Here is a 24,762-nt window from a genome sequence, read left to right as displayed (position 1 = left end):
CTGAAGCCAGCTGATGTCACAGAGCCGGTGCATGGGAGCCGCTAAGAGCCTGAGCTGGCCGCTCCCACCCCCTCCACAGCCCAGCGCTCCAGTAGCCCTCTACTCAGGGAGCACTAAGAACTGAGCGATCAGCAGTATTTGATCGTTCAGTTCTCAGTGTTAGAACCAGTAAGGGACAGATGCAGCATTGGACTGATGCTGCATCCATCCAGGTAAGTATGATTCTGAAAAAAAACACAAAGCCCATACTTCTCTTTTAAAACTGATCTTTAGGTTTTGTATTTCTGTTTATCCAGTTCCTACATTTACACAGTTCTTTCACAACGCACAGCCCTATCTGGCAGGACAGGAGACCTTATTTTTCCCTGCTGCAATAACACTCATCTCTCATCCCTCTGTCTTTCTGCTATCGCCTTCTGCCTGCAAGTTCCATGCACTGTAGCACACCTGATTGACTCCATGTGCTGCTTCTCCTTCCCCTCTCTAAGCTCTTATACTTAAACTGCTTGCATAAAAAAAAAAAAAAAATTGCAGTCATTTGTGTCTTTTCTATCTGCCTGGAGTTCAGCTTGAATCAGAACAAAGTGGAACAAATCACCAATATAGAGATAATCAATTACAAGCTTTTAAGTAATGGTATTCTTTAAGCATCATTTCGAGGTTCGTGGTCAAGATTCAGCAAGTAAAGTAAGTTAATGCAACCCCTGCTGTTGCTTATCAGAGGGCCAAACGGGTGCACATCATTATGCAAATGTTATATCTTGCCCTTAAAAGCCATTTAGAAAATTGATTGAATGATGAAAGAACAAAAGTTAATTTATGAAACATTAGTTAACCGAGCAATGCATAAGACTGTAATTTTAGGATAATCTTTTTTTTTACTTTAATTAATAAATGTAACTGCTTTTTTAGATCAAAGAATGGCAAGCAACTTAGCTGTATAGCCTCTTATGTCTGCCATTTTTGTGATGGGAACTTTGAGAGATGCCATTACATGCAAAGGCCATTGTAGGATTTCTCTGTTTACATACAGCCTGTTTGCATCTGCACTATAACTGCAGACAATTAGAGAGGACAAGGAAGGTATCTGCTTCACGCACCTGTTTTCGGTAATGTCTTCACTGTCAGGAGACATTATTAATCATTTCTTTGCTGTACTGCTCTCACAATAGCTGCAGATCACAGACTAGACTGTTAGGCCCTGCCTGAGGTTATCTAAGCACTAGCCATCCTTTAATAAAATGATTCCATCCTGCCAATTGCAAAAAGTAGAATACACTTCTAGAGGGTTCCCTGATTTGAAGACATTGACTTTAAGGCTCCAGGCAACACTGGAGCTCATAAACTGCAGTTTATTGGAGTTTGGGCGTTTTTTTTAAAAGCCCATAAACTCCACTCTATGTTAGCCTATGTGTCCATGCACACATGGACGTTTTTTAGCTTTAACAAGCAGTGGAGATTATGGGCTTTTTTCTGAACGTCAGAAATTTGCGTTCAAAGTGCTGTTTTTCACTGCCAGAAAACGACAAACGACGATAAACGCTCATAAACACGTGTTAATTAGTATTCGTCGTTCTATTTTTTCAATGCATTGTGGGAGTTTGGAATGCACTGTGGGATTTTTGGAGTGTCCTCTGTGTATTTTTATTGAAAACGCCCATAAACGCTAGTACAAAACGCTGTTAAAAACATGTTTTTCAACCAGCATTTTCTGCCAGCAATCTGGCATCCAGAAAAGGCTTTTTTGAGCTTCAGTGTGCATGGAGCTTAACTTTGCAGCAAAACATGTGCAAGTTCTTTTAACAGTTTGTGATCTCCAACAACTACATGGATGCAGGGCAGCACAGAAATTTAAATTTAGGGCTTCTGACTTGAATATATTGAATCAAAGAAGTATGCGAATCAGGTACCTAACTTGTTCTCTCTCCTTGTCAGCTATTAAAGTGCAGACTCATAAAATCTAGATGCCAACAGTGCAATGTTTACACTAGCATGGTTTTGTAATGACAGTGCCCAAAGCACAAGGGAGAAAATACATATGTAATAAATTATATTTGCAAAGTGGTTTGGTATTCCTGGATATAATAAAGGTCTGCTGGTTGGTGGGCCTGCCACATACCCAGAAGGCACTCCTGGAATCCTGGAAACCTGATAATCATATTGAATGAAGAGATGGCCATGGTATTGTATGCCTTACATTTATACTCTAAAATGTTGTCCTTGCTGATATCAGTAATTGAAATCTATTTGATTAGGCAGCTCACTGTTCAGATTCTACAATTCAGATTCTATTTACTTGGCATCTGTGATGAAAGGCCTGAGACGCCTTTACTTCAGAAGTTCAGTAACAAAGGTTAAAACTATAATTTTTCTAACATATTTTTTCTAACATATTCTGTAGCAGCTTATTTTAGTATTCCTTCATTTATATAGTTAGATAAATCAAATATTACTTGGAATGCAATATGGACGAGTACTTTGAAATTAGTTGGTTTTTGATCTTTTATAAAAAAAAAAAAAACACACACTCAGGCCAAAAGATACAACAGGCAATTATCTTTAGGCAATTTTTTATAACATAGCAAAAGAGGATCACAAGATACAGTTCAAAACATACTTTTAACATATGCCACTGATTTATGCTTTGTGGGTGGATGGAAAAAGACAGCACAAAGTCGAACTGCTCAGGCTAATCCTCAAGCAATGTGTACAGACCAGGATCTTAAGGAAATCTGGGCTCAAGAACAAGTGGAGTGCATCAATCAAGATAAACGAATCACTGGCTGGCTGAGCCATGTGCTGAAGCAGGGATTATAGTGGGAGTTTAGAGTGTACTTGGTCACTCTGGCCTGACAGGCGGTTTTTACCCATATTGCAATATTCTGTCTGAGCAGCCCTTGTTAAAATATTTTTACTCTTTGACATTGAATAAGGCTTTGGAAAATGTGAAAAGTGCATTCTTTCTAACAAGAATCATTTGCCAATCAACCATAGGTCAAATCAATAAAACTGCCATATCATATTGGTGGAGCCATGTTCAGAACGTCAATTGGGTACTCAGTGCATACACACCAATCACTCCTTGTTATTTGGGGCAGAAAACTTGTATTGTAGAAAATGGTTTATTATGAAGGAATGCTAAACATGAGATATGCATGAAGCTGGGCTGTGATACTCAGTGTTACCACGTTTTACTCTATGTACAAGCCCTTACAAATACATTCTGTTTGTGGTATTTTGCTCAATGTGGTTGTTCTTTCAAAAACTTACACTTAAGAATAGCTTACAATTCCATCAGTACAAGGTAATGTGGCAATAAATGGTTAAAATACAGAGCATGCAAATGCAAGCGCTCCATAATCTGTCACCTCGGATTCTCACAAAAGGAGAAATAAACAGCAGCAAGAAATATCTTTGCAGAGAAGATGACATTCACAAATAGCCATTATGAAAACAAAATGTTTAGTTGAGCATTATCTTAAATTTATAGGGCAGAGCTGCTGCTGGTAATAGGAAAATTTATGCTTGGATAAATAAAGCTAAGCAGACAGGATTTGCTATTACGATATGTTGGGACAATAAGCAGTATAAAGAATATTTTTTATAGTTACTGAAAAGCGAAATTTGATTTTTTTTCCAAGTCTTAATTACAAAAATATAAATATGTTTTTAATTACAAGAGTAGAGTTTAATCCTTTTTATTGAGTTGCTTTTTTTCCCACGTGTTACGTCTTCTGATATGGCGGGGACAGGACTACAAATGCACTGAAGGTGACATACTGGTAAATGTTTTTTTTTCTTCCTTTAACATGGTACACAATGTAATGAGGTAGAGAAATTTTGCCTACAGATATCTTTATTTTCAGTAGGTTGTCCAGTCTATAATAGTGCTTCTGTGAAATGATCCCTCTATAGAGGGCTATATAGATATATAAAGTCCCTCTATATGCACTATACTACTTTTACCAGAATCCAATTATTGCAGATTTCTTCTATTGTAACAATGTATGTATCTGAAATGATGCCGTCATACATGACATACTGCCAATGGAAAGCAATAACACTTTTCTGAGTTATTTTACAGTTTATGGGCTCACTTTTCAGGTCCTAGCTTAAATCGACACTACCTTAAAACAATATACTTACCTCTCCTGCTACATGTGCAGATGGACACCACTGCATTGCTGAGAAATTACCTCCCAAAGTCCACTGGGAAACTAATACTTCTATAACTTTCAAACTCCTGGGTTTCCTGCAGCTCTCAGTGGCTCCTCTTGCTGACTTTCAAGTAACTATCAGATACAGTAGTGATGTGGAGGTCAGCAGGAGGAACCAGGGAGAGCTGCAGATGACCCATTCCTGGAAATGTTGGTTTCCTAGTGGACTTCAGGAGATAATTTCTCATGAATGGAATGACATTCGGTGGTGTGAGCAGCAAGAGAGGTAAGTAGAGTGGAACCTTGGTTTACGAGTAACGTGGTTAATGAATGTTTTGAAAGATGAGCAACTTCAAAAAAAAATCCTGACTCGGTTTGTGAGTGTAGTCTCGCAAAACGAGCAGGATTAAAGCCAATGGGGTGCGCAGTACCGGATTTGGCCAGAGGTGTGGGGGCACCGGTGGCACTCGGAACGGTTCGCAGCTGTTCCGAAATACTCAGAACTACTAAGAAACACTCGGAAATACTCAGTTCGCAAGTGGTTCTGAGCCTTTCCGAGGGTTTCTTAGTTCAGCCGAGCTGTCCCAGAGTATTTATGAGGCTCTCCAGTGCCCCCCACCTCTGGCCACATGCTGTATTGCATGCAATAGAAGTCGTTTCCATTGACGTCTATGGGGAAACTCATTTTTATATGTGAGTGCTTTGGATTACAAGCATTCTCCTGGCACATATTATGCTCGTAATCCAAGGTTTCACTGTATTTGATTTATTATTTTACAAGTAGAGACCTTCGCCAAGTAACTCCTGGATGTAAAGTGCGTGTAAACCTCTGTTTTAGTCTGTTAAATTTACCATTAAAAGTACCGTATATACTCGAGTATAAGCCGAGATTTTCAGCCTCTTTTTTGAGGCTGAAAGTGCCCCCCTCGGCTTATAATCGAGTCATCGCTGTCTGCCCGCTCGATCAGCGTGTCGAGCAGACAGACAGCGGCCATTCTATAATTCAAAAGCCGCGCCTCCGGCTCCGCCTTCGCCTGTGATAGGCGGAACACTGAATTTCCCAGCAGCCTGTGTTCCGCCTATCACGGACATCGTATCATCCTCGTACTACGGACGAGGATGATACGATGTCCGTGATAGGCGGAACACAGGCTGCTGGGAAATTCAGTGTTCCGCCTATCACAGGCGAAGGCGGAGGCGCGGCTTTTGAATTTTACAATGGCCGCCGAGGCGCCGACGAAGAGGGCACGGGACGGAGGCAAGGCAAGGCACGGCACGGGACGGGACGGGACGGGACGGAGGCAAGGCAAGGCACGACACGGGACGGAGGCAAGGAGGCAAGGCATGGGACGGAGGCTCGGGACAAAGGCTCGGGACACAGGTAGGCTGGACACACACACACACACACACACACACACACACACACACGGATGGAGACACACACACACACAGGGATGGATGGATACACACACACACAGGGATGGATGGATGGATGGAGACACACACACACAGGGATGGATGGATGGAGACACACACACACAGGGATGGATGGATGGATGGATGGAGACACACACACACAGGGATGGATGGATGGATGGACACACACACACACAGGGATGGATGGACGGACACACAGGGATGGACGGACACACAGGGATGGACGGACACACAGGGATGGACGGACACACACACAGGGATGGACAGGCATGTCTCACCCTCGGCTTATACACGAGTCAATAAGTTTGCCAGTTTTTTTGGGGGTAAATTGGGGGCCTCGGCTTATATTCGGGTCGGCCTATACTCGAGTATATACGGTAATTAGGTATATCTGCTTGATAAGTGCAAAAAATACCCATCGTTCCTGCCTGAAATACAGTGAGGTCATAGGTTTCCTGTTCACTCTGCAGTGTTATCAGAAGTAGTCCCATCAGACTTTGCCAAATATAAGTTTATGTTATTGAGATGGAGATGGGAGGGAGGCATTCTGTAATCCTAAAACACTTCCTGTCCTAGGTTGACAATGATACACCCCCCACAGATACAGTACAGTGCTTGTGGTCACCCTAGGACAGGAAATGCGTCACTGACATGATCATTAAATTATTCACTTAAGGGCCAAGCCTCTTTCTGAGATTTGGTGTTTACAAGTTAAAAACATTTTTTTTGCTAGAAAATTACTTAGAACTCCCAAACATTATATATATATATATATATATATATATATATATATATATATATATATATATATATATATATATACATATATATATATATATATATATATACATATATATATATATATATACATGTATATATATATATATATTTTTTTTTTTCTAACACTTATAATAAAATGGCGGTTGTCGCACTTTTTTTTTTAAGAAATTAACTTTTTTCATTAAAAATAAGACAACAGTAAAGTTAGCCCATATTTTTTATATCGTGATAGATGATGTTATGCTGAGTAAATTGATACCCAACATGTCATGCATCAAAGTTGTGCCCACTTGTGGAATGATGACAAACTTTTACCCTTAAAAATTTCCATAGGTGGTGTTTAAAAAATTCTACAGGTTGCATGTTTTGAGTTTCATGTACTCATGTATGTTCTTTAGAAAAAAGAACAAATGGTGTCACTTTTATTCCTATCACAAGGAATGCAAACATCCCTTGTAATAGAAAAAAAAGCATGACAGGACTTCTTAAATATGAAATCTGAGGTCAAAAAGACCCCAGATCTCATGTTTACACTAAAATGCAATAAAAAAATAAAAATAAATTAAATGTCAGTTGAAAAAAAGAAAAAAAAAGTCCCTTTAAGAGCTATGGGTGGAAGTGAAGTTTTGACGTTGCTTCCACCCTGCAATGATATGGAGATGGGTGGGGGCCCCCTTCCCCTCACTCAGCTCCATGCCAAACTAGGGAGCAGACGCAATCACCTACGCTGCTGCCGGTGGCTCCAGTAAGCGGCGGAGGGCACCGGAGAATGGAGGAGAGGTGCGGCAGAGACCACTTTTATCTTGAAGCGGACTGCCTACTGAAGACGAGGATACTGGGGTTATGGCAGCTAACTGCTGCCATAACAACAATATTCTTCTTCAAAGCAGCGGGTAGATCCGTAAAGCGGTTAAAAAAAAGGGAAAAAAGCACTGACAAAAAGAATATTAATTCATACACTACATCTAAGGACTGGTGATCTGCAATATATTACAATTTTGTACTTGGGTTTAAATACACTTTATATTGGTTGTAAAGTCTGCTTGTTAACTTGTACCTAAATATTTTTAGGTACAGTGAATATCTCCTAAACATGCAGCCGGGGACGTCAATGTGCCATGATTGTAGCTCCCTCAAGCAAAGTAGTGACTTCATAGCAGCCATTCAAGCAACCGGGGCGCTCAAACCTGGAAAGAAGACTGTGTGAAGATGGAAGTCCTTTCAGCAGTGACAGCATGCCTCTGGAGGGATCCTCTTTACAGGTAAGTCTGTCATAATGTACTAGTATGTGGTGTATACTAGCACAGTATAGCATTGGCCTGCAAAGGAACAATCTTTTTATTTTTCAACAGTTATCTGCCGCTTTAACAACTGCAGTATGAAGGAAAACTTTAACCTTGCCTTCTAAGCATTGTTTACCTGTGAGGACATGCCATGGCATGGGTACAAAATGGCTTTGTTGTCGTCTTCAGAACCTTGATCCAGACAATAGCCTGTTGCTTTACTGTTGCGAAGCTGTAAAGATTTAAAAAAAAGAAAAACATCAGATAATCAATGCCACTTTAAATACTTCAACATTTTTTCCATATGATAGTGTTCCTGGGTTTGCTGTTTAACCAGCTTAATTTTTCTCTGTGGGAAAAAGAGACCATATTAAATGTTAAAAAATATTAGTTTTTTTATTTATTAAATTTGTATTTGTGTATATATATATAGTCTTTTCGGTTCTCTAACAGTGTTGTTTGTTAGAAACAAAATTACCCACTAAGGTGGATTTACTAAAGAAAAACTAAAGAAAACCATAATGTTTGCTTTTCAAGTGCAGCTACACTAATTTTCTCCAGAGCTTAGTAAATGTGGTAAAGCTCTGCTGATTCCCATCATCCAATCATAATCAAAGTTTTTTTTTTTTCTTGCACCTGATCAGGTATTCTTTACAAAGTTGGATACAACAACAAATAAAGGATAAACCACGTGCAAAAGCAAACACAAATTGTGCCAAAAAGCTGCAATAAAAACTAACAAATATCCATGTGGTATAAGGAATCATCAAATTATATCAATTGTGCTAATGAATGTGACCACTCTTAGTATGAATAACATACGAATAAGTGATAATTAATCAATATAAATCAATACATGTGCAGAAAACCTGTAAATATATGTGCTCTTAAATGAATAAAGAAAAAACAAAAAAAGTCCATAAAAAGTCCAAGGAATGAAAAACCCCGTACATCCAATGAGGAGACAGTTGTTTCAAAAAGTCCTGGAGCTTGAAAGGGCAGAAGTCACCTTCACCAAGACTTGCAGGTGGAGAGAAGGTAGAAGATGTGAAAATAGCAGATCAAAGTTCTAAATGCACCTTACCGAATGTGATGGACCCCCTGACTAACGAGGTCAACTGTGCAAGCAGATATAACCCTCTGCACGGGTATATTGGATATCCAGCTGCTCCTCGAATGATCCACAGAAACCCAAAAATGGGTTTAAAAATTCCACTCACCAATATCCCTCGCCGAGGAAAACATAAATGGGAGGAAATAGAAATAACTCCAATGGTGTGATAACGTCACTTGCTATTTTACTTGTTTTTCATTCCTTGGACTTTTTATGGACTTTTTTCGTTTTTTCTTTATTCATTTAAGTGCATATATATTTACAGATTTTCTGCACATGTATTGATTTATATTGATTAATTATCACTTGTTTGTATGTTATTTATACTAAGAGTGGTCACATTCATTAGCGCAATTTATATAATTTGTTGATTCTCTACAAAGTGAAGCTTTACCACAGACACATTTACTAAAGAAAATGAGTGCAACTGCACTTGTAAAGTACACAGTAAATCTACTTTTAGTAAATCCACCCAATGCATTACTATCAATAAGATTACAATTTCCAGATCCAGATCCAGTTTCAAGAAGTTTAGTCAGTTTTTCGTCAGAACTGTGCCAGGGAGGAGGGCTTTGAATCAGAAGCTAAGGCTCTTTTTGAATGGCTTAGATTAAGGGGCTACAGTAAGACAGTGCTTAACCTCCCTGGCGGTATGATTCAGTCTGGTTTTAGGTGCTGAAAGCGGTACAATTATTTTGCATTGAAATTTGGCGTTTTATATTGTAGTCCTGTAATTCTTAGGAATAACTCTCTTAAATCTGTTCAAACCAGAGTCTAGCAGACATCCCAGGTATGATAAAGTTTATAATATAATAAATAATAATAAAAATTATTCAATAATGTAATCAAATCCTAAAACACTGAAAAAGGGACACTTTTTGGTTGCTATGGACAATCTCTTAATTTTAGGCAGAAAAAACAGTATTTATAATATAAAAGTGCATGCAGGGCACTGCACAGACCACTAGAGACAAAGGGGGTGTGTATTTTTTAATACAGTAATGTAATCTGTAAGATTAAAGTGCTGTGTGTGTTTTGTGTCTTTTTACTTTTTTGAATTTGCCGCCGTTCTCTGCTCCCGTGCACCGTAACGTTGCAGGGAATGGAGCTCGGCGGCATTCGGCACTGTCGATCACACAGCGCAGAGGACATCGCTGGATCCAGGGGACAAGGTAAGTAACTCTCCCTGTGTCCTCCCCTGCATCCAGCGATGCAATCCCGAGTCTGGCTCGGGGTTACCGCTCCTGTTAGTAAAATCCCAATCCGAGCCAGACTCGGGATTACCGCCAGGGAGGTTAAAAGGGCATATCAAAGGGCAAAATCCCATTCACAGGAAACCCTAATTTCTATGACTGGTACCTCTGACATGAACCCTACCACCAGACTAATCACTATTTTCAGTGCCCATCAGGATTCCTTTCATAGATTGGTTGTCCAAAACTGGCACTTCTTGGCTGAGGACCCAGTGATTTCCAAATATGTCTCTGACAGACCGGAGATCGTCTACCGTAGATCCCGTTCTGTTATGCCGCGTACACACGATCAAACAAGCGGGTGGAAAAGTCCGGCAAACTCAAGTCCGCCGGACAATCCCACCGTGTGTAGCCTCCGGCATACTTTTTTGACTTTTTTGACAATTTGGTTCATAGTCACTTGTTTGTACCATGCACTTTGGAGGAGGCTGTTGGAGGTAAAGGCACATATCGATGTGGCAAATGTGCCCAATGTCCATGAATTAAGGAAGGGCCAGGATGCTTACTACCTGAGGGGGGCTATCATAAGTCCAAAACCTATGCTGACTGTAAAACCAGAGGTTTGGTATATCTGGCTACTTGTGCCTGTGGCACCTTTTATATATGAAAGACCAAGCGGACCTTCGCCAGACGTATAATAGATCATCTGTACTATTTAGATGCTGGTCTATTGTATACTCCAATCTGTAAACATGTGAAACTCTACCATAGTTTTGATCCATCTTTTATTTTGATCTTTGCATTAGAGGTTATTCTTGAACCAGAAAGAGGGGGGGACTTTGACAAAAAGATTCTCCAACAGGAGGCCAAGTGGATTTTTAATCAGAAAGCTTTATATCCTTCTGGTATGAATACAGCCTTCTCTTTCAAATCATTCCTATAGGCCTAGTTATACTCTTTATTAGGATTTTAGTATGTTATTATAATTTATTTTATTCATTATTATTTCATTTTCATTATTTTTGTGTATATATGACTATACCATTGTATCATTAGTTATTTATATTGTCTATCTTTATTGTTCCTTTCATATATTTTTCTTTATGTTTATATTATATATTATTTTTTCTTTTTTTATTGTTTTCATTATTTTGGTTATTTTGTTTTTCATGCTACTTTATTCTGTATCTTTATAATTCGATATGTAATTGCTATTTCGTTTTAGGATTTGTTGGCTGATCATGGCAGCTACCTCTGTGACTGGGGACAGAGGATCGCTCTATGGATTTTGTCTATTGTTAAGGACATTCGGGTGCCCCCGGTGGACGAGGAGGTATTTTTTCTCCTTGTTACCCTCCCCCTTTTTTCCATTTCAGGGTTAGGTGGCGCTTTTGTCTTGGATCAGATACTCTTGGCTCTTGATGCGATTGACGATCCTCGCGCATGCACAGCTATGGGGGGCACCAGCACCGGAAGTGATGTCAGTGAGCCATTTCCAGCTCAGTCACTTCTGGAGGTGGCTGCATGTATATAAGCCAGACACCATTGGCTTACTAGCTGACAGACGCGCTGTGACCGTTCGGTACACTCTGGAACATTGCTCATGCTCATATACAGGGACATCTACGGTGCAGTACTTGACACTCTTTTCAATGTTTTAGCATTCACTAAATGTCGCTCTAGTTATATTGTTATCATGATTTCAACCCCACATCCAATCACTTTCCAAAGCCTGCCGCCTCAACCTCCGAAACCTCTCTAAACTATGTCCCTTTCTAACCAATGAAACCACTCCCTGGTTATCTCTCGCCTTGACTACTGCAACTCCCTCCTCATTGGCTCACCTTTATATAGACTATCTCCCCTTCAGTCCATCATGAATGCTGCTGCCAGACTCATACACCTTACAAACCGCACAGTGTCTGCTACCCCTCTCTGCCAATCCCTCCACTGGCTGCCACTTGCCCAATTAAATTCAATTGAATTAAATTCAAAATACTAGCACTTACTTACAAAGCCATCCACAACTCTGCCCCCCAGCTACATAACTAGCCTAGTCTCAAAATACCAATGAATCGCCCACTTCGTTCCTCCCAAGACCTCCTGCTCTCTAGCTCCCTCATCACCTCCTCCCATATCTGCCTCCAGGACTTCTCCCGAGCCTCACCCATCCTCTGGAACTCACTCCCCCAAGCTATCAGAATGTCTCCAAATGTATCCACTTTTAGGCGATCCCTGAAAACTTTCCTCTTCAGAGAAGCCTACCCTGCCTCCATCTAACAACTGCACTATTTTCTCCATTAGCTCATCCCCCACAGCTATTACCCTTTTGTATAACTTGACCCTTCCTCCTAGATTGTAAGCTCTAATGAGCAGGGCCCTCTGATTCCCCCTGTCTTGAATTGTATTGTATTGTAATGTCTACCCTAATGTTGTAAAGTGCTGCGTAAACTGTTGGTGCTATATAAATCCTGTATAATAATAATAATGATTTAATATTTGCCATTTGCTGTCTAGACTCTTATCTCAATGTTGCTTACTGAGTCAGTTTCATATGGTTACTCCTCCTCCCTATATGTTCATATTATAGTTACTCTGCTTTATATCTACAATCATTAGTAATGGCAAAGCGTGTTATGTAAATTTCGTATCTGCGTCCTTTGACGCAGCTTATGTTATTTACATATATGTAGTTATGGGGGGCACTTTAACCGGAAGTTATGTTAGTGGTCTATCCCTGACCCATCCACTTCCAGAACTAAATGGCTATTTTTGAGTGAGATAGGATCAGCTTGTTAGTTGTCGGTCATTCCGCAACAATGAGCATATATTAGGGCCTCTGACTTTTTCACATATAGTGATATCAAAGTTATAATACCTGATAGTTTCTTTATGCAACTTAGCATTTGCTTAACTCCGCTTTACTGACCTACATCTTCATTTGTTATTGAGCATTGTTGCCATCCTGATTGTGACTACAATGTCGCTCAGCCTTATGCTCTACCTTTACCCATTTTTCGGCCAGTCCACTGTTCTTTTTGTTGTCCCTACCAGAGTCGCTCTACCTTATATAGATTACCATTGGCGATGGCTTCATTATGGACTATATCTTACTCATACTATGCCATTGATACATTTAGTTGCATCTACTCTCTACTTACTAGCATATAATATCCTTCTTTAATAGTTCATTTCTTTGGTTCTATAAGTATCTTTTTTCCACACAGTCCAATGTCCAACAGACTCTATTGGTGTATCTATATACCCTCAATGATTGCAGTTGTTTTTAGCTAGCCATAACTATGCCACGAATATGGTAAGCACATATGTATATTGTTTGTAATTGAACTACACTATATGATTAAATATTATCTATATTGTTATTATGTATGAAATTCTAATGATACTTTTTACAATTTATATAATATAATAGATCCATGCTGAGTCGCTCTGAAGAAGAAACATGTCAGCCTCCCGGCACTATCAAGCATTTTGTTATATCGTGTGCATTAAGTATCTATTTGGTCAGATGTTTGTTTGACCTTTGTATTCATTATATTGTCATTTTTATGATACCTGTTTGTAATACATTTTGAACAATTTTAACATTCTTTGTGGCTGTGCTTGCCTTAACCTGACAGTAAAAACTATTTTCACTTAAAATCCCATCATCACCTGAGAGAGTATTCTCACTCACATCTTACTTTTGACACTTTGCTCAATTCAAAGCCTGTAATTCATTTTGTGTGGAGGTTTTTTTTAGGCTGCCTAATTTGCTTACAGTACCCTTGTGGCCAGTAATCTGGCATTCTGGAAATACTTAATGGTGAGACACATGAGCATCTAGGCCAGATATCCATATTGGATATCTTCTTTTTCAGGTTAGGCACATTTACAGGAAGTAACGTATTGATCCTGCCAGAAATGCAGCATTCTTGTTGCTTCCTGTGAGTTAAATGTAAAAAACAAACAATAATATCTTCCTTCTGTAAAAGACTAAATTCCCTATCTCCCATCCAATAGAGATGAAGAGAGAAAAACATGATTGAAGTCCAGCCTGTGTGACAACCATGGATAGAATAGAATGAGTATAGCTGTCTAGGAATAGAACACATGCCATATGCAGTAGTACCAAGTGAAAATAAAGGGGAAAAAGCCTGCAAAATAAAAATAAAACCTTATGTAAGAGCTAATAGCTTCAATATGTATTACAATTTTGTTTACGGGTTTAGATATGTAATCTTTCCCATTGTAGGTATCTTTATGTCTCTCAGTGAGATACGGAGAAAAAGAAGTGTGGTCCTTTACTGGCTCATATGCAAGGCTGTTTTGTGTTTTTGTGGCATTAGAACTGCAAAGGATTACATCCATCTATTCAGTGCGGCACAACTGTCAGAGATTAAGGTGTTTGTCCCAGCTTGTTTTCCGTGTTTGGTTGTTAGAATGTATTATTTAGTAATTATATAGAGAACAAAAATATATATTTGAGTTGTATTATTCAGCAATGAAGTTTATAGTCCTGGATGTCTTTTTGAATAATGTTAATGGTCATTATGAGAACAAATATCCAAATAGACTACAGTCATCCCCTTAAAGAACAGTCATGAACAAGAATTACATTTGACATACATTGTACTGACCAACAGTTATCTTAGTACCGAAAATATAAAATAGTAGAAAAATACAGACTCCCTTGTACTTTATCTTTTACATCTAACTAATTTAAGACCTTACATGTGCTATTAAAGCAGTATTAAAGCCAAAAGCAAACATTTATTACGGTATAATTTAGCTTACCAATTCTTACAGTAGATGTGATGGCTGCATTCGTTTTCTTTTTTAGGCTTTAGTTTTTTATTTTTCCTGGCGATCCTGAAAGTACAGTGGTGTGAAAAAGTGTTTGCCCCCTTCCTCATTTCCTGTTCCTTTGCATGTTTGACACACTTAAGTGTTTCGGAACATCAAACCAATTTAAACAATAGTCAAGGACAACACAAGTAAACACAAAATGCAATTTGTAAATGAAGGTGTTTATTATTAAAGGTGAAAAAAAATCCAAACCATCATGGCCCTGTGTGAAAAAGTGATTGCCCCCCTTGTTAAAACATACTATAACTGTGGTTGTCCACACCTGAGTTCAATTTCTCTAGCCACACCCAGGCCTGATTATTGCCACACCTGTTCACAATCAAGGCATCACTTAAATAGGAGCTGCTTGACACAGTAAGGTCCACCAGAAGATCCTTAAAAGCTACACATCATGCCGAGACCCAAAGAAATTCAGGAACAATTGAGAAAGAAAGTAATTGAGATCTATCAGTCTGGAAAGGGTTATAAAGCCATTTCCAAAGCTTTGGGAATCCAGCGAACCACAGTGAGAGCCATTATCCACAAATGGCGAAGACATGGAACAGTGGTGAACCTTCCCAGGAGTGGCCGGCCGCCCAAAATTACCCCAAGAGCGCAGCGACGACTCATCCAAGAGGTCACAAAAGACCCCACAACAACTTCCAAGGAACTGCAGGCCTCACTTGCCTCAGTTAAGGTCAGCGTTCATGCCTCCACCATCAGGAAAAGACTGGGCAAAAATGGCCTGCATGGCAGAGTTCCAAGGAGAAAACCACTGCTGAGCAAAAAGAACATCAAACCTCGTCTCAATTTCTCCACAACACATCTTGATGATCCCCAAGACTTTTGGGACAACATTCTGTGGACCGATGAGACAAAAGTGGAACTCTTTGAAAGGTGTGTGTCCAAGTATATCTGGCATAGAAGGAACACTGCATTTCATAAAAAGAACATTATACCAACAGTAAAATATGGTGGTGGTAGTGTGATGGTCTGGGGCTGTTTTTCTGCTTCAGGACCTGGAAGACTTGCCGTGATAAAAGGAACTATGAATTCTGCTGTCTACCAAGAGATCCTGAAGGAGAATGTCCGACCATCTGTTCGTGTACTCAAGCTGAAACAAACTTGGGTTCTGCAGCAGGACAATGATCCTAAACACACCAGCAAGTCCACCACCGAATGGCTGAAGAAAAACAAAATGAAGACTTTGGAGTGGCCTAGCCAAAGTCCTGACCTGAATCCTATTGAGATGTTGTGGTATGACCTTAAAAAGGCCGTTCATGCTCGAAAACCCTCTAATGTAACTGAATTAGGACAATTCTGCAAAGATGAGTGGGCCAAAATTCCTCCAGGACGCTGTAAAAGCCTCATTGCACGTTATCGCAAACGCTTGGTTGCAGTTGTTGCTGCTAAGGGTGGCCCAACCAGTTATTAGGTTTAGGGGGCAATCACTTTTTCACACAGGGCCATGATGGTTTGGATTTTTTTTCACCTTTAATAATAAACACCTTCATTTACAAATTGCATTTTGTGTTTACTTGTCTTGTCCTTGACTATTGTTTAAATTGGTTTGATGTTCCGAAACACTTAAGTGTGACAAACATGCAAAGGAACAGGAAATGAGGAAGGGGGCAAACACTTTTTCACACCACTGTAAGTCTATTGATTTCAACAGAACAAGCTGTTCTGCAGATGTTGCAGTTACAGGGTTGGGACAAATCATCTAGTACTGACAGGGGTGCTTACAATAGTCAATTTTCATTTATTTATGTACGGCTGGCCATACATTATACAGTTTTCTGGTACAATTTTCCTTTAGAGTTACCAAAATCATAAAATATGAGGTGAAAAATTGTTTCAAATTGTATGAAACCAGGCAGGCCCTTGCACTACATAGTTAAAGGTAAATCTGAAGGAAAGTGAAATAGAATGTTGTATACTGTATGACTTGCTTTAAAGTGTTACTAAACGGTAAAATCATTCTGTATATGCAGAATAGCATGCTTGGTATACTAACTGTGAAACTTAAGAGATTAATCCTCTGCATTGTGTAAAAAGGCTCTTTGACACTATATGGACAGATCCTCCCCCTCCTGCATCTTGACAAGGCCATATAATACAGTGAGGGTAGCCGTCCTGCACATGCTCAGTTTAGTCTCTATCGCTGGGGAGAGCATTTCCTGCTTCAGTTGAACTGTTCAGGTCACATGATATTGACATCACACATGTGGGTGTGTATACAGGCTGTAGTGGAAATCTCCTCCTACCTGGAAACACAGCACCGGACAAACTGTGCAGTTTATCATGTGACCCTGGTATACAGATCAGCAAAAAAGGTATATAGTGGCAGTATTTTAATGTAATGTAGCCCTTGGTTCTTAAAATTGGGGCTATAGTGTAAATGTAGTTTTTGGCTGAGCTGTAAACAGCTCAGATTGATTGCATAGTTTATTTGGTTCTGCTCTCATTTCAATTGAGTTGTGCATTTCTTGCTGTTGCCAGTAGGTGTCACTGGTACCACAGGCCAGTGTGAGAATTACAACTAGGTCGAACTATGAATAATTATTATTTTTCCAGCCCAGTAGGAGGTTTCTAGCCACTGTGCATTCTGGGAAGGGGGTATTTATTGGGCAGAGTCATGTACTCTCTCTCTCTTCCCTCGGGGCCCTCCTGGCCCGAGGATGTGTTGCTGTGAGCTCTGTAAGTAGGCTCAGAAGCCTGCCTGGGGCCTACTAATCCTGCGGTGGTCCTTAGGCTGTCTTGCCTGTGTGGAAGAAGCCAAGCCAAGCTGAGGAGATCCAGGGGAGGACCCTTGCTGGAGAGTGCCAGGAAGAAGGCTGGTCACTCAGGAGGGCCTGGTGACTCGTTTGGAAAAAGCATCTATACCTAAACTACTCTTACAGTGTTGTCGGATGGCTTAAACTTTCTGACACTGTGAAGCTGAATACTATTCTACAATCAAAACGGTGGTAACTAGCTCCTGGCTGCTAAGTCTGTGAGAGAGGCTTGTCCGGAAATTCTACCAGCTGCAAGGTCTGTGTGGGAGGCCTATCCAGGTATTCAAGATCTGCTAAAGAGAAAGCTGTTTTACCTTCGGATCCAAGGAGTCTAAGTGATCTGCAAATGGTATCTGAAACCTCCCTTAACCCCCTCTCCTATCACTATTTTCAAGTTCCTTATTAAAGCATTGAAAAATATCTAAAGTGACTGGTGCCCAAACTTTGTTCTAACTTCCCATTATAGCCATGGACTCAGCCCTGGGGTGAATGTCAGCTCAATCCCTGCCTCTGGAGGTACCTCATTGCCCCCGGTATACCTGGGGGGGGGGGGGCTACAGTAAAAAGAAGCTTTATGAGCTGTGGGCACTGGGGGGTGGGGGGTCAGAGGAAATATTTTCATATTACTGGGTTTAGTACCACTTGAAGCCTTTATCCTAAATTGAAAAGAAAAACCTTTTGTTGTATGTGCATCTTACTTATTAGTTAGAGTTTGGCTTCAATTTGTTAGTGTATCCAAATCTGTTAGTCCGTCTAAAACTCCACCCTCCCCACTGACTGACAATGTTGATGTCTAAAGGTGTATTTGATGCCAGAAGGATACAGGAGGTGGCCAGGAGGATACAGGGTACTGGACAGATCACTAGGTGAGGGAAAAAAATCCCAAGAAAAGAAAATGAATGCAGCCACCACATCTAATGATCGATAAGTTGCAATATATTACATTCTTTGTTTTCGATTTAACGTTGCTTTGATGCATGGTTGCAGAATTATATTACATTACTAAATTCTCCAATTCAGACCTTGAATAGAGCTGTGCCAGGGCCATCCACTCCTTATAAAAAAGGGCACTAGGAAAATTCTAGGAACCCATTTTAATAAATCAGCAATAGCCTTTCACAGTTCTGGCTGCATTCATTGTAATTTACAGAGAGTTGGTAAATTTAGTGTGTAACTGTGAGGCGTTCCTTCCAAAATCTAAAAACATACTGTCAGTGGTGCTTTTGGACTAAAAATAGTGCCTGTAAAGTACCTGAAGAACATCTCCCCTGCAACCCCAGTGTGAGAGCCCGAGTGCTTTCACACTGGGGTGACGCGCTTGCAGGATGTTAGAAAAAGTCTTGCAAGCAGCATCTTTCGGGTGGTATACACCACTCCTCCACCGCCCCTGCCATTGGAATCAATGGGAATCGCTGCCAAAGCTTGCAGACACTTTTAACACATTATTCGGCCACTACTTGGGGTTAAAAGCACCCCGCTAGTGGCTGAAAAGCGCTGCTATTCCAGTGGTAAAGTTAACTACCCCCTCCCCAGTGTGAAAGTAGCCTAACCCAAACTAATTATTTTCTATGTCTTAATTAGAATGTAACGTAAGCTCCTCTGGGAATAAGGGTTGATGTACAGTACTCCAAATACTCCAAAGGAATATGTTGTATAAAAAATGTTGCTGTATTTTCAGACAAAATCTGTATTGATTAAACGATAATGGCACGATCCGGTATTATACATTTCCGAGGAAAAAATGTAGTGCTTGTCCTATCGGATAATATCAGAAGAACAGCCGTGATCGGATCTTGAAAGCTGTATACTAACAATCAGATTAAAGTACGCTCGCTTCAAAAGGGGTATTTTTTGTACAATTTTCTGTTTACGTGTATACAGGCCATTAGGTGGGTTTAGAAAAATATTGTGTATGCCTTTGATTTTTGGGTACTGCTAAATCAAGGGCCAAAATAGTGCAATGTGTAGCCTGCTTTATATTTATAGGAGGATGACAGAATAATAGGTTTTCCAATTTGAACAAACAAACAAGCAAAACTATGGTTGAAAATTTTCAGTTTTTTTTGTTCCCATGCATATTCAAATGTATTCAGTTTTTACTGTAGTTCATCTTTTGACAGTTGTAAAATGCAAGTATTTATCAGTTTGCTTTGCAATAACATAGTTGTCTCAGCCTCCAGAAAAGTGTGAATTTATCCCAAGATAATTTGTTGTAAATATAAAGATACAAGCATTTTAGTAGAATGTCAGGGCCACGAAAGAATAAAATAGAGAAGTGGCCCCTTTGGATTGTCACTCCTATCACCCATTTGTTTTATAAATAAATGTTACTCTTAATAGAGGGCTATGATAATTGTTAGGTGCATGTCTCTCTATGGTTGCTTTCTGTTTTTAGGTGACAAGCTGCCTGCTGTTGCTAGGAAGATTTACCTCAGCTGCTGAGCACTTGATTGGTGACAAATCTTTTGGTGGGAAACATCTAGCCAATGAGTGTAACCTTTTACTTATATCCTCTCCTGTCACTGGACAGAGTCAGCATTTACCTCAGGTCTGTCAGCTGGACTCACCTCTGGATTCTCCTCAGCCTTCCTTCTGGATCTTTTGACCTGCTCCCCAACCTTTCCTTCCCTTTGTTATTGCTCCTCGTTGTGGTCTCTCTTTATGTGGGGCAATGTTGCCCACTTTGTGGGTGGACATTGTTTGGTAAAATGTTATTTGATTGATATAAGATATTGCTCCTTGAGTCTTAGTGACTAAGCATGTTGGTCTTTTAATGGTTAACAGCGGTTCTGTTTGGTATTAAAGGGTAATTCATTTCATAACTAAAATAGTTTTAAACCCAAAAAAGGGGCCACGGCCTAAACTTTTCCATGATCCTTGTTGTGTTTATTTTATTATTTAGGTATGTTCTTATGGTATGATGGGTGTTGATGGGGTGTACAATCCCATAAAATGTACATAGAAATTCTTTGATCAATGCTCTGCATCTATCCTTAGACCCCTTTCACACTGGGGAGCTTTGCAGGCACTACATCGCTAAAAACAGCGCCTGCAAAGCGCCCTGAAAGAGCCGCTACAGAGGGCCTTCACACTGGAGCTGTTTTACCGCCGATGCCGCTCCCGCTCCAGTGTGAAAGGGGCCTTAATCACTATATTCTGTAACATCCCAAATGTACCATCTACACTTTTACTGTCAGGAGATTGTAGGAAAAGTATTTTACTTTTCTGGCACTGTTTAATTGCCAACATACCAAATGATAATTCAGGAATGAAAAATATTTGGAGCTAATTTTAAAGGTAAACTATAACAATTTTGAACAGTTTTCTGTTTTTTCTTGTAACTTTATGTGTATCACCAGGGACACTCACAATACTTAACATAAGGGGGGCATCCGTGCTAAGAAGTTTAATAAACAGGTAATATTTGAGTGAGGTGCAGCCCACTTTTCTCGAGTCTTAAACCATGGGGATTATGAAGGTAGCCATGAGAAGGAATCCAGGCAGGAGGGTAATGCGTTGATTGTGATGGACAATTAATAGGTATCCAGTTTGTTTTTAGACAGAGTCTCTGTTATGTATATGGCTGCTACCCGAGTTGCAGCTGGTTCATTAACCCATACAGTACAAAATTATCACTGACAATTGTTCGGATCTTTTGCATTAACAGCCAATATACTCACTGAAGCATTGCTAATGGTATCTTGTGAGGCTTGTTTAATCATTGGCTGCTGTCATGAAAAGTGCCATGTCTATACATTAACAGGGGTAAGCGCTGCTGTCTCGGTCACTTATTTATATTCTTCCTTTTTACAGTATTGAAAACAGCTTAGCTTTAAGTAATTTATGGATTTCCCTGTAAGTATTCATGCTAGAGCTGTGCCAATATATAATACTTAATTTGACTTATTTCACTTCTACCAGTAAAATGGATGACAAGCGTAATTAACCCATATGGAAAAGTACCAAGGTATAAGAACAAATGGCCATGGAACCTCACAGTAGTTTGTTTCCCAACCCAATGTAATATTGTTTTTTTTTTCTATAACAGAAATTTACCATGCTAAATATTCAAATTACTGTTCACGGTTATATGAATTTTATAGTAAATTTGTTGATTACTTTGCAAAAATGTTTCTTTACTTTAAATGATAACCATGGTACATTTTGTTTTATTTGATGCATTATTTGAGGTTTGTCTTCGGCAAAAAAAAAAAAAAGAAAGTCTGCTGATAAGTATAAAGTGCAGGCCATCACACTAGCTAAATGCCAAGCCATTCTGGAAGTTTGCCAATTTGCTCCTATCTCTCACACATTTCTACCAGCCAGTGAGGCAGTCCATCATGGTAATGGGCCAATAGGAAAGTGTGTTGCCAGCAGGCATCTGTAAATACTGAGGTAGAGAAATTTAATGTGATACTTTTAAGTGACTATCTAAAAAATACAAGCCTGGTCACCCATTTCCTCCCAAGAGATTTTGATAACTGCCTCCTAGCTATGTGATGAGTGGCAAGACATATACAGGGTACTACTAGTGGACTGTGAACCCGCCTGGCCATTTTTTCCTTTCTTCCTTCTCTCTCCGCCTCTTCTATTCTCCATTTTTTACCATATTCTGGTTACCTCAAAATTAATTTTCCTTCTCTCCTTTTCATTTTATGACATATTAGAATTCTTCATTTTTATGTTTCCAATATAAGAAATAAATAATATATATATATATATATATATATATATATATATATATATATATATATATATATATATATATATATTACCCAAAGATGACATGTAAATTGATAAACCACAAACTGGCAAGCTTTGGAGGGTCATATTGCCCACAGAAGGAGCTCAAAGTGATTGTAAACGATCACCTTGTAAAACAACCCATTCAGTTTAAAATAGGAAAAAAAGGCAAAACATTTTTGCATACATATAAAATAAACATACATTTTTTTCCTTTTTTTAAAAAAGATCACATTCCCTCTATTCTTAGCTGCATAAGAGCTTGGGGGAGGAGAAGCAGCAGCACACTGAGCTTCCTAGTGAATGGCTGTGCAGCAAGGGCGTGTTAGGACAAGTCTGATCATTGGACACTGAGTTCCCAGCATTGCTAGAGAACTGACCATGGTGTGTTTCACACAAAGGAAACAATACAAAGAGAACAGGATACTTTTTCATACAAGTACATGGTACAGCAGGCACACATCAGGAGTATCGGTGTTGGGGTAACAAACACTTTAAGAGCTCTGGATGCTTGTTTTTTTTTTTTTTTTAGATCTATAGTTAGCCATTTAAAGATATCATTTTTGATACACCTCTGTATTAGTGCAGAGCTACCAAAGTGCATTATCTTTTTTTTCTTGCCACAGCAGGAAGCAGAAAAGTTTTGAAACTACCAGGGTGTCCAGGTGCTTAGCCTGAGCAGATCTGCCCAGTATTTGGGCAAAGCAGGAACATGGAGAGTAGCACCACTGACAGGGTGGATCTTCAGAACAAGATCTGTGAGTGAGGAATTTGGGATGTGGTGACATATTATGGAAAAGAGACAGATTTACATGCTTGCCCTTCACCTTATCCCTGATTTCAGATTAACTCAAATATTGCCTAAATATGCTGCTATGTAATATTTTAAAATGTTGTTTATAACTGTAATCATGTGTATTAGGTAAAGGGAAACAACATATTGCATTTAGGACCCTCATTCGTTTCTAATCTTAAAAGATCTTGATTTAGCTTAAAGATCTTGTCAAATGTCAATATACTTTGATGCACCTGGGTAAGAGGATGGTTGGATTTACAGATTCAAGACTTTGATAACTACTGACAAGCTTTGAGTCATGTACAATTACACTGAATGTGGTGATAGCACTAAGGGACAAGTATCTTTCTCACTGACGTGATCCTCAAAGTAGACTGTCAGAGTCTGCTGAACATAAGTCTTGTCACAACCTGGGGATAGGCAGAGAGAGGGAGCTGATTGTATCATATAACAAAGTAACATTGCATAATGAAGAACTGCATTGTTTGAGAAATCTAAATGGACAGTCTCTCCATGAGCCTTCAGCTATGCTGAAGGGTTATCGTTTGTGTCCATTAGTGGCATGAATGTATTAGGTATGTTTTTACGCTGCATTGCTATGTGTTGAAATATATATAAATGCTTTTTTTTTGCACTAAATGTAAAAATCTTTTAGGTAAAGCAGTTGGAGATTTTTTTTTTTCACAGAAAAGAAAACAATCTAGATCGGAAAATTCTTTTTATATCTATAGGTTTTCTCTGACAGCAATATTTCCTAGTGACTAGTTTCAAAATTGTTTTACTTAATCCACTCATATAAGGCATCGGGGAAAGCTTGAATGATGTCCACTTTTGCAGCCAGATTGGGATAACACCCACTGTACTTCATATTTATGTTTTTATTCACATAGTATCACAAAAATTGATGCTTATCTTTTTAATGTTAGTTTTTAAAATTCCAAAACTGAAGTTTTCATTTGCTATGTAGAGGGGGCTGGCCATAGATGGTTCAGATCACGGCCAGATCAGCAGGGACCAGCTGACATTCGATCCATTTATGGGAAGGCTGGGAAGGCTGATTGGTACACAAGTCGATTCATCAGTTGATTTGGGCAGAGTCGTAGCTTGAAGCTTGTGGGCCCTGGTGCAAAAGTTGACCTGCCCCCCCCCCCCACTACTTCCAACATGCGTGCAGATACATTCAACCGCACACCAAGATACTCAAAGTGGCTTAAGAGTTTTGAGTTCTCAGAGTTCCTCTTTACATCAGAGGACAGGGATTACCACTGGAAAATCAGAGGACAGGGGTCACCGCTGGAGAATCAAAGGACAGGGACCCCTGGCAGGTCACTTGGCAGAGCTCTTTTGCCATCCCAGCACTGTATACAGCCTGCCCCCCCGACACTACACAGGGATTTAGTCACATTTCTTTACACACAGTCTGTCAGTCTTCACAGGGTGTATCTGACTTTAATTTTGCCTTTCTGACCTGTGAAATTCTCTGGTCGGAATGGCAGTCTAGTTGTAGTATGCAGATACACCCTGTGCAGATCATGGCTAACTGGCTGTGTTGTAAAGGAATGTGATTTCAGCCCTGGAGGAACAGTATAGAGTGCTGTAAAGGGAAAGGAGCTCAGCAGCTGGGCATAGCATGC

General features: G+C 39.6%; 1 protein-coding gene across 1 annotated transcript in view; it reads right to left on the bottom strand.

Annotated features, from left to right (window-relative positions):
- The window catches only part of GALNT9 (polypeptide N-acetylgalactosaminyltransferase 9), a 415,119-nt gene that overhangs the window by 25,726 nt on the left and 364,631 nt on the right, over window positions 1-24,762 (bottom strand). Inside the window, exon 9 of the mRNA XM_077461741.1 lies at window positions 7,794-7,889. Within this exon, the coding sequence (XP_077317867.1) occupies window positions 7,794-7,889 (96 nt within the window). The remainder of the gene's footprint in view (window positions 1-7,793; window positions 7,890-24,762) is intronic.

The sequence above is a fragment of the Lithobates pipiens genome, unplaced genomic scaffold, assembly GCF_037356315.1.
Source record: "Lithobates pipiens isolate NorthernLeopardFrog02 unplaced genomic scaffold, aLitPip1_a1.2 Scaffold_3, whole genome shotgun sequence".
Taxonomy (NCBI): Eukaryota; Metazoa; Chordata; class Amphibia; order Anura; family Ranidae; genus Lithobates; species Lithobates pipiens.
This window is presented reverse-complemented; position numbering and strand designations above follow the sequence as displayed.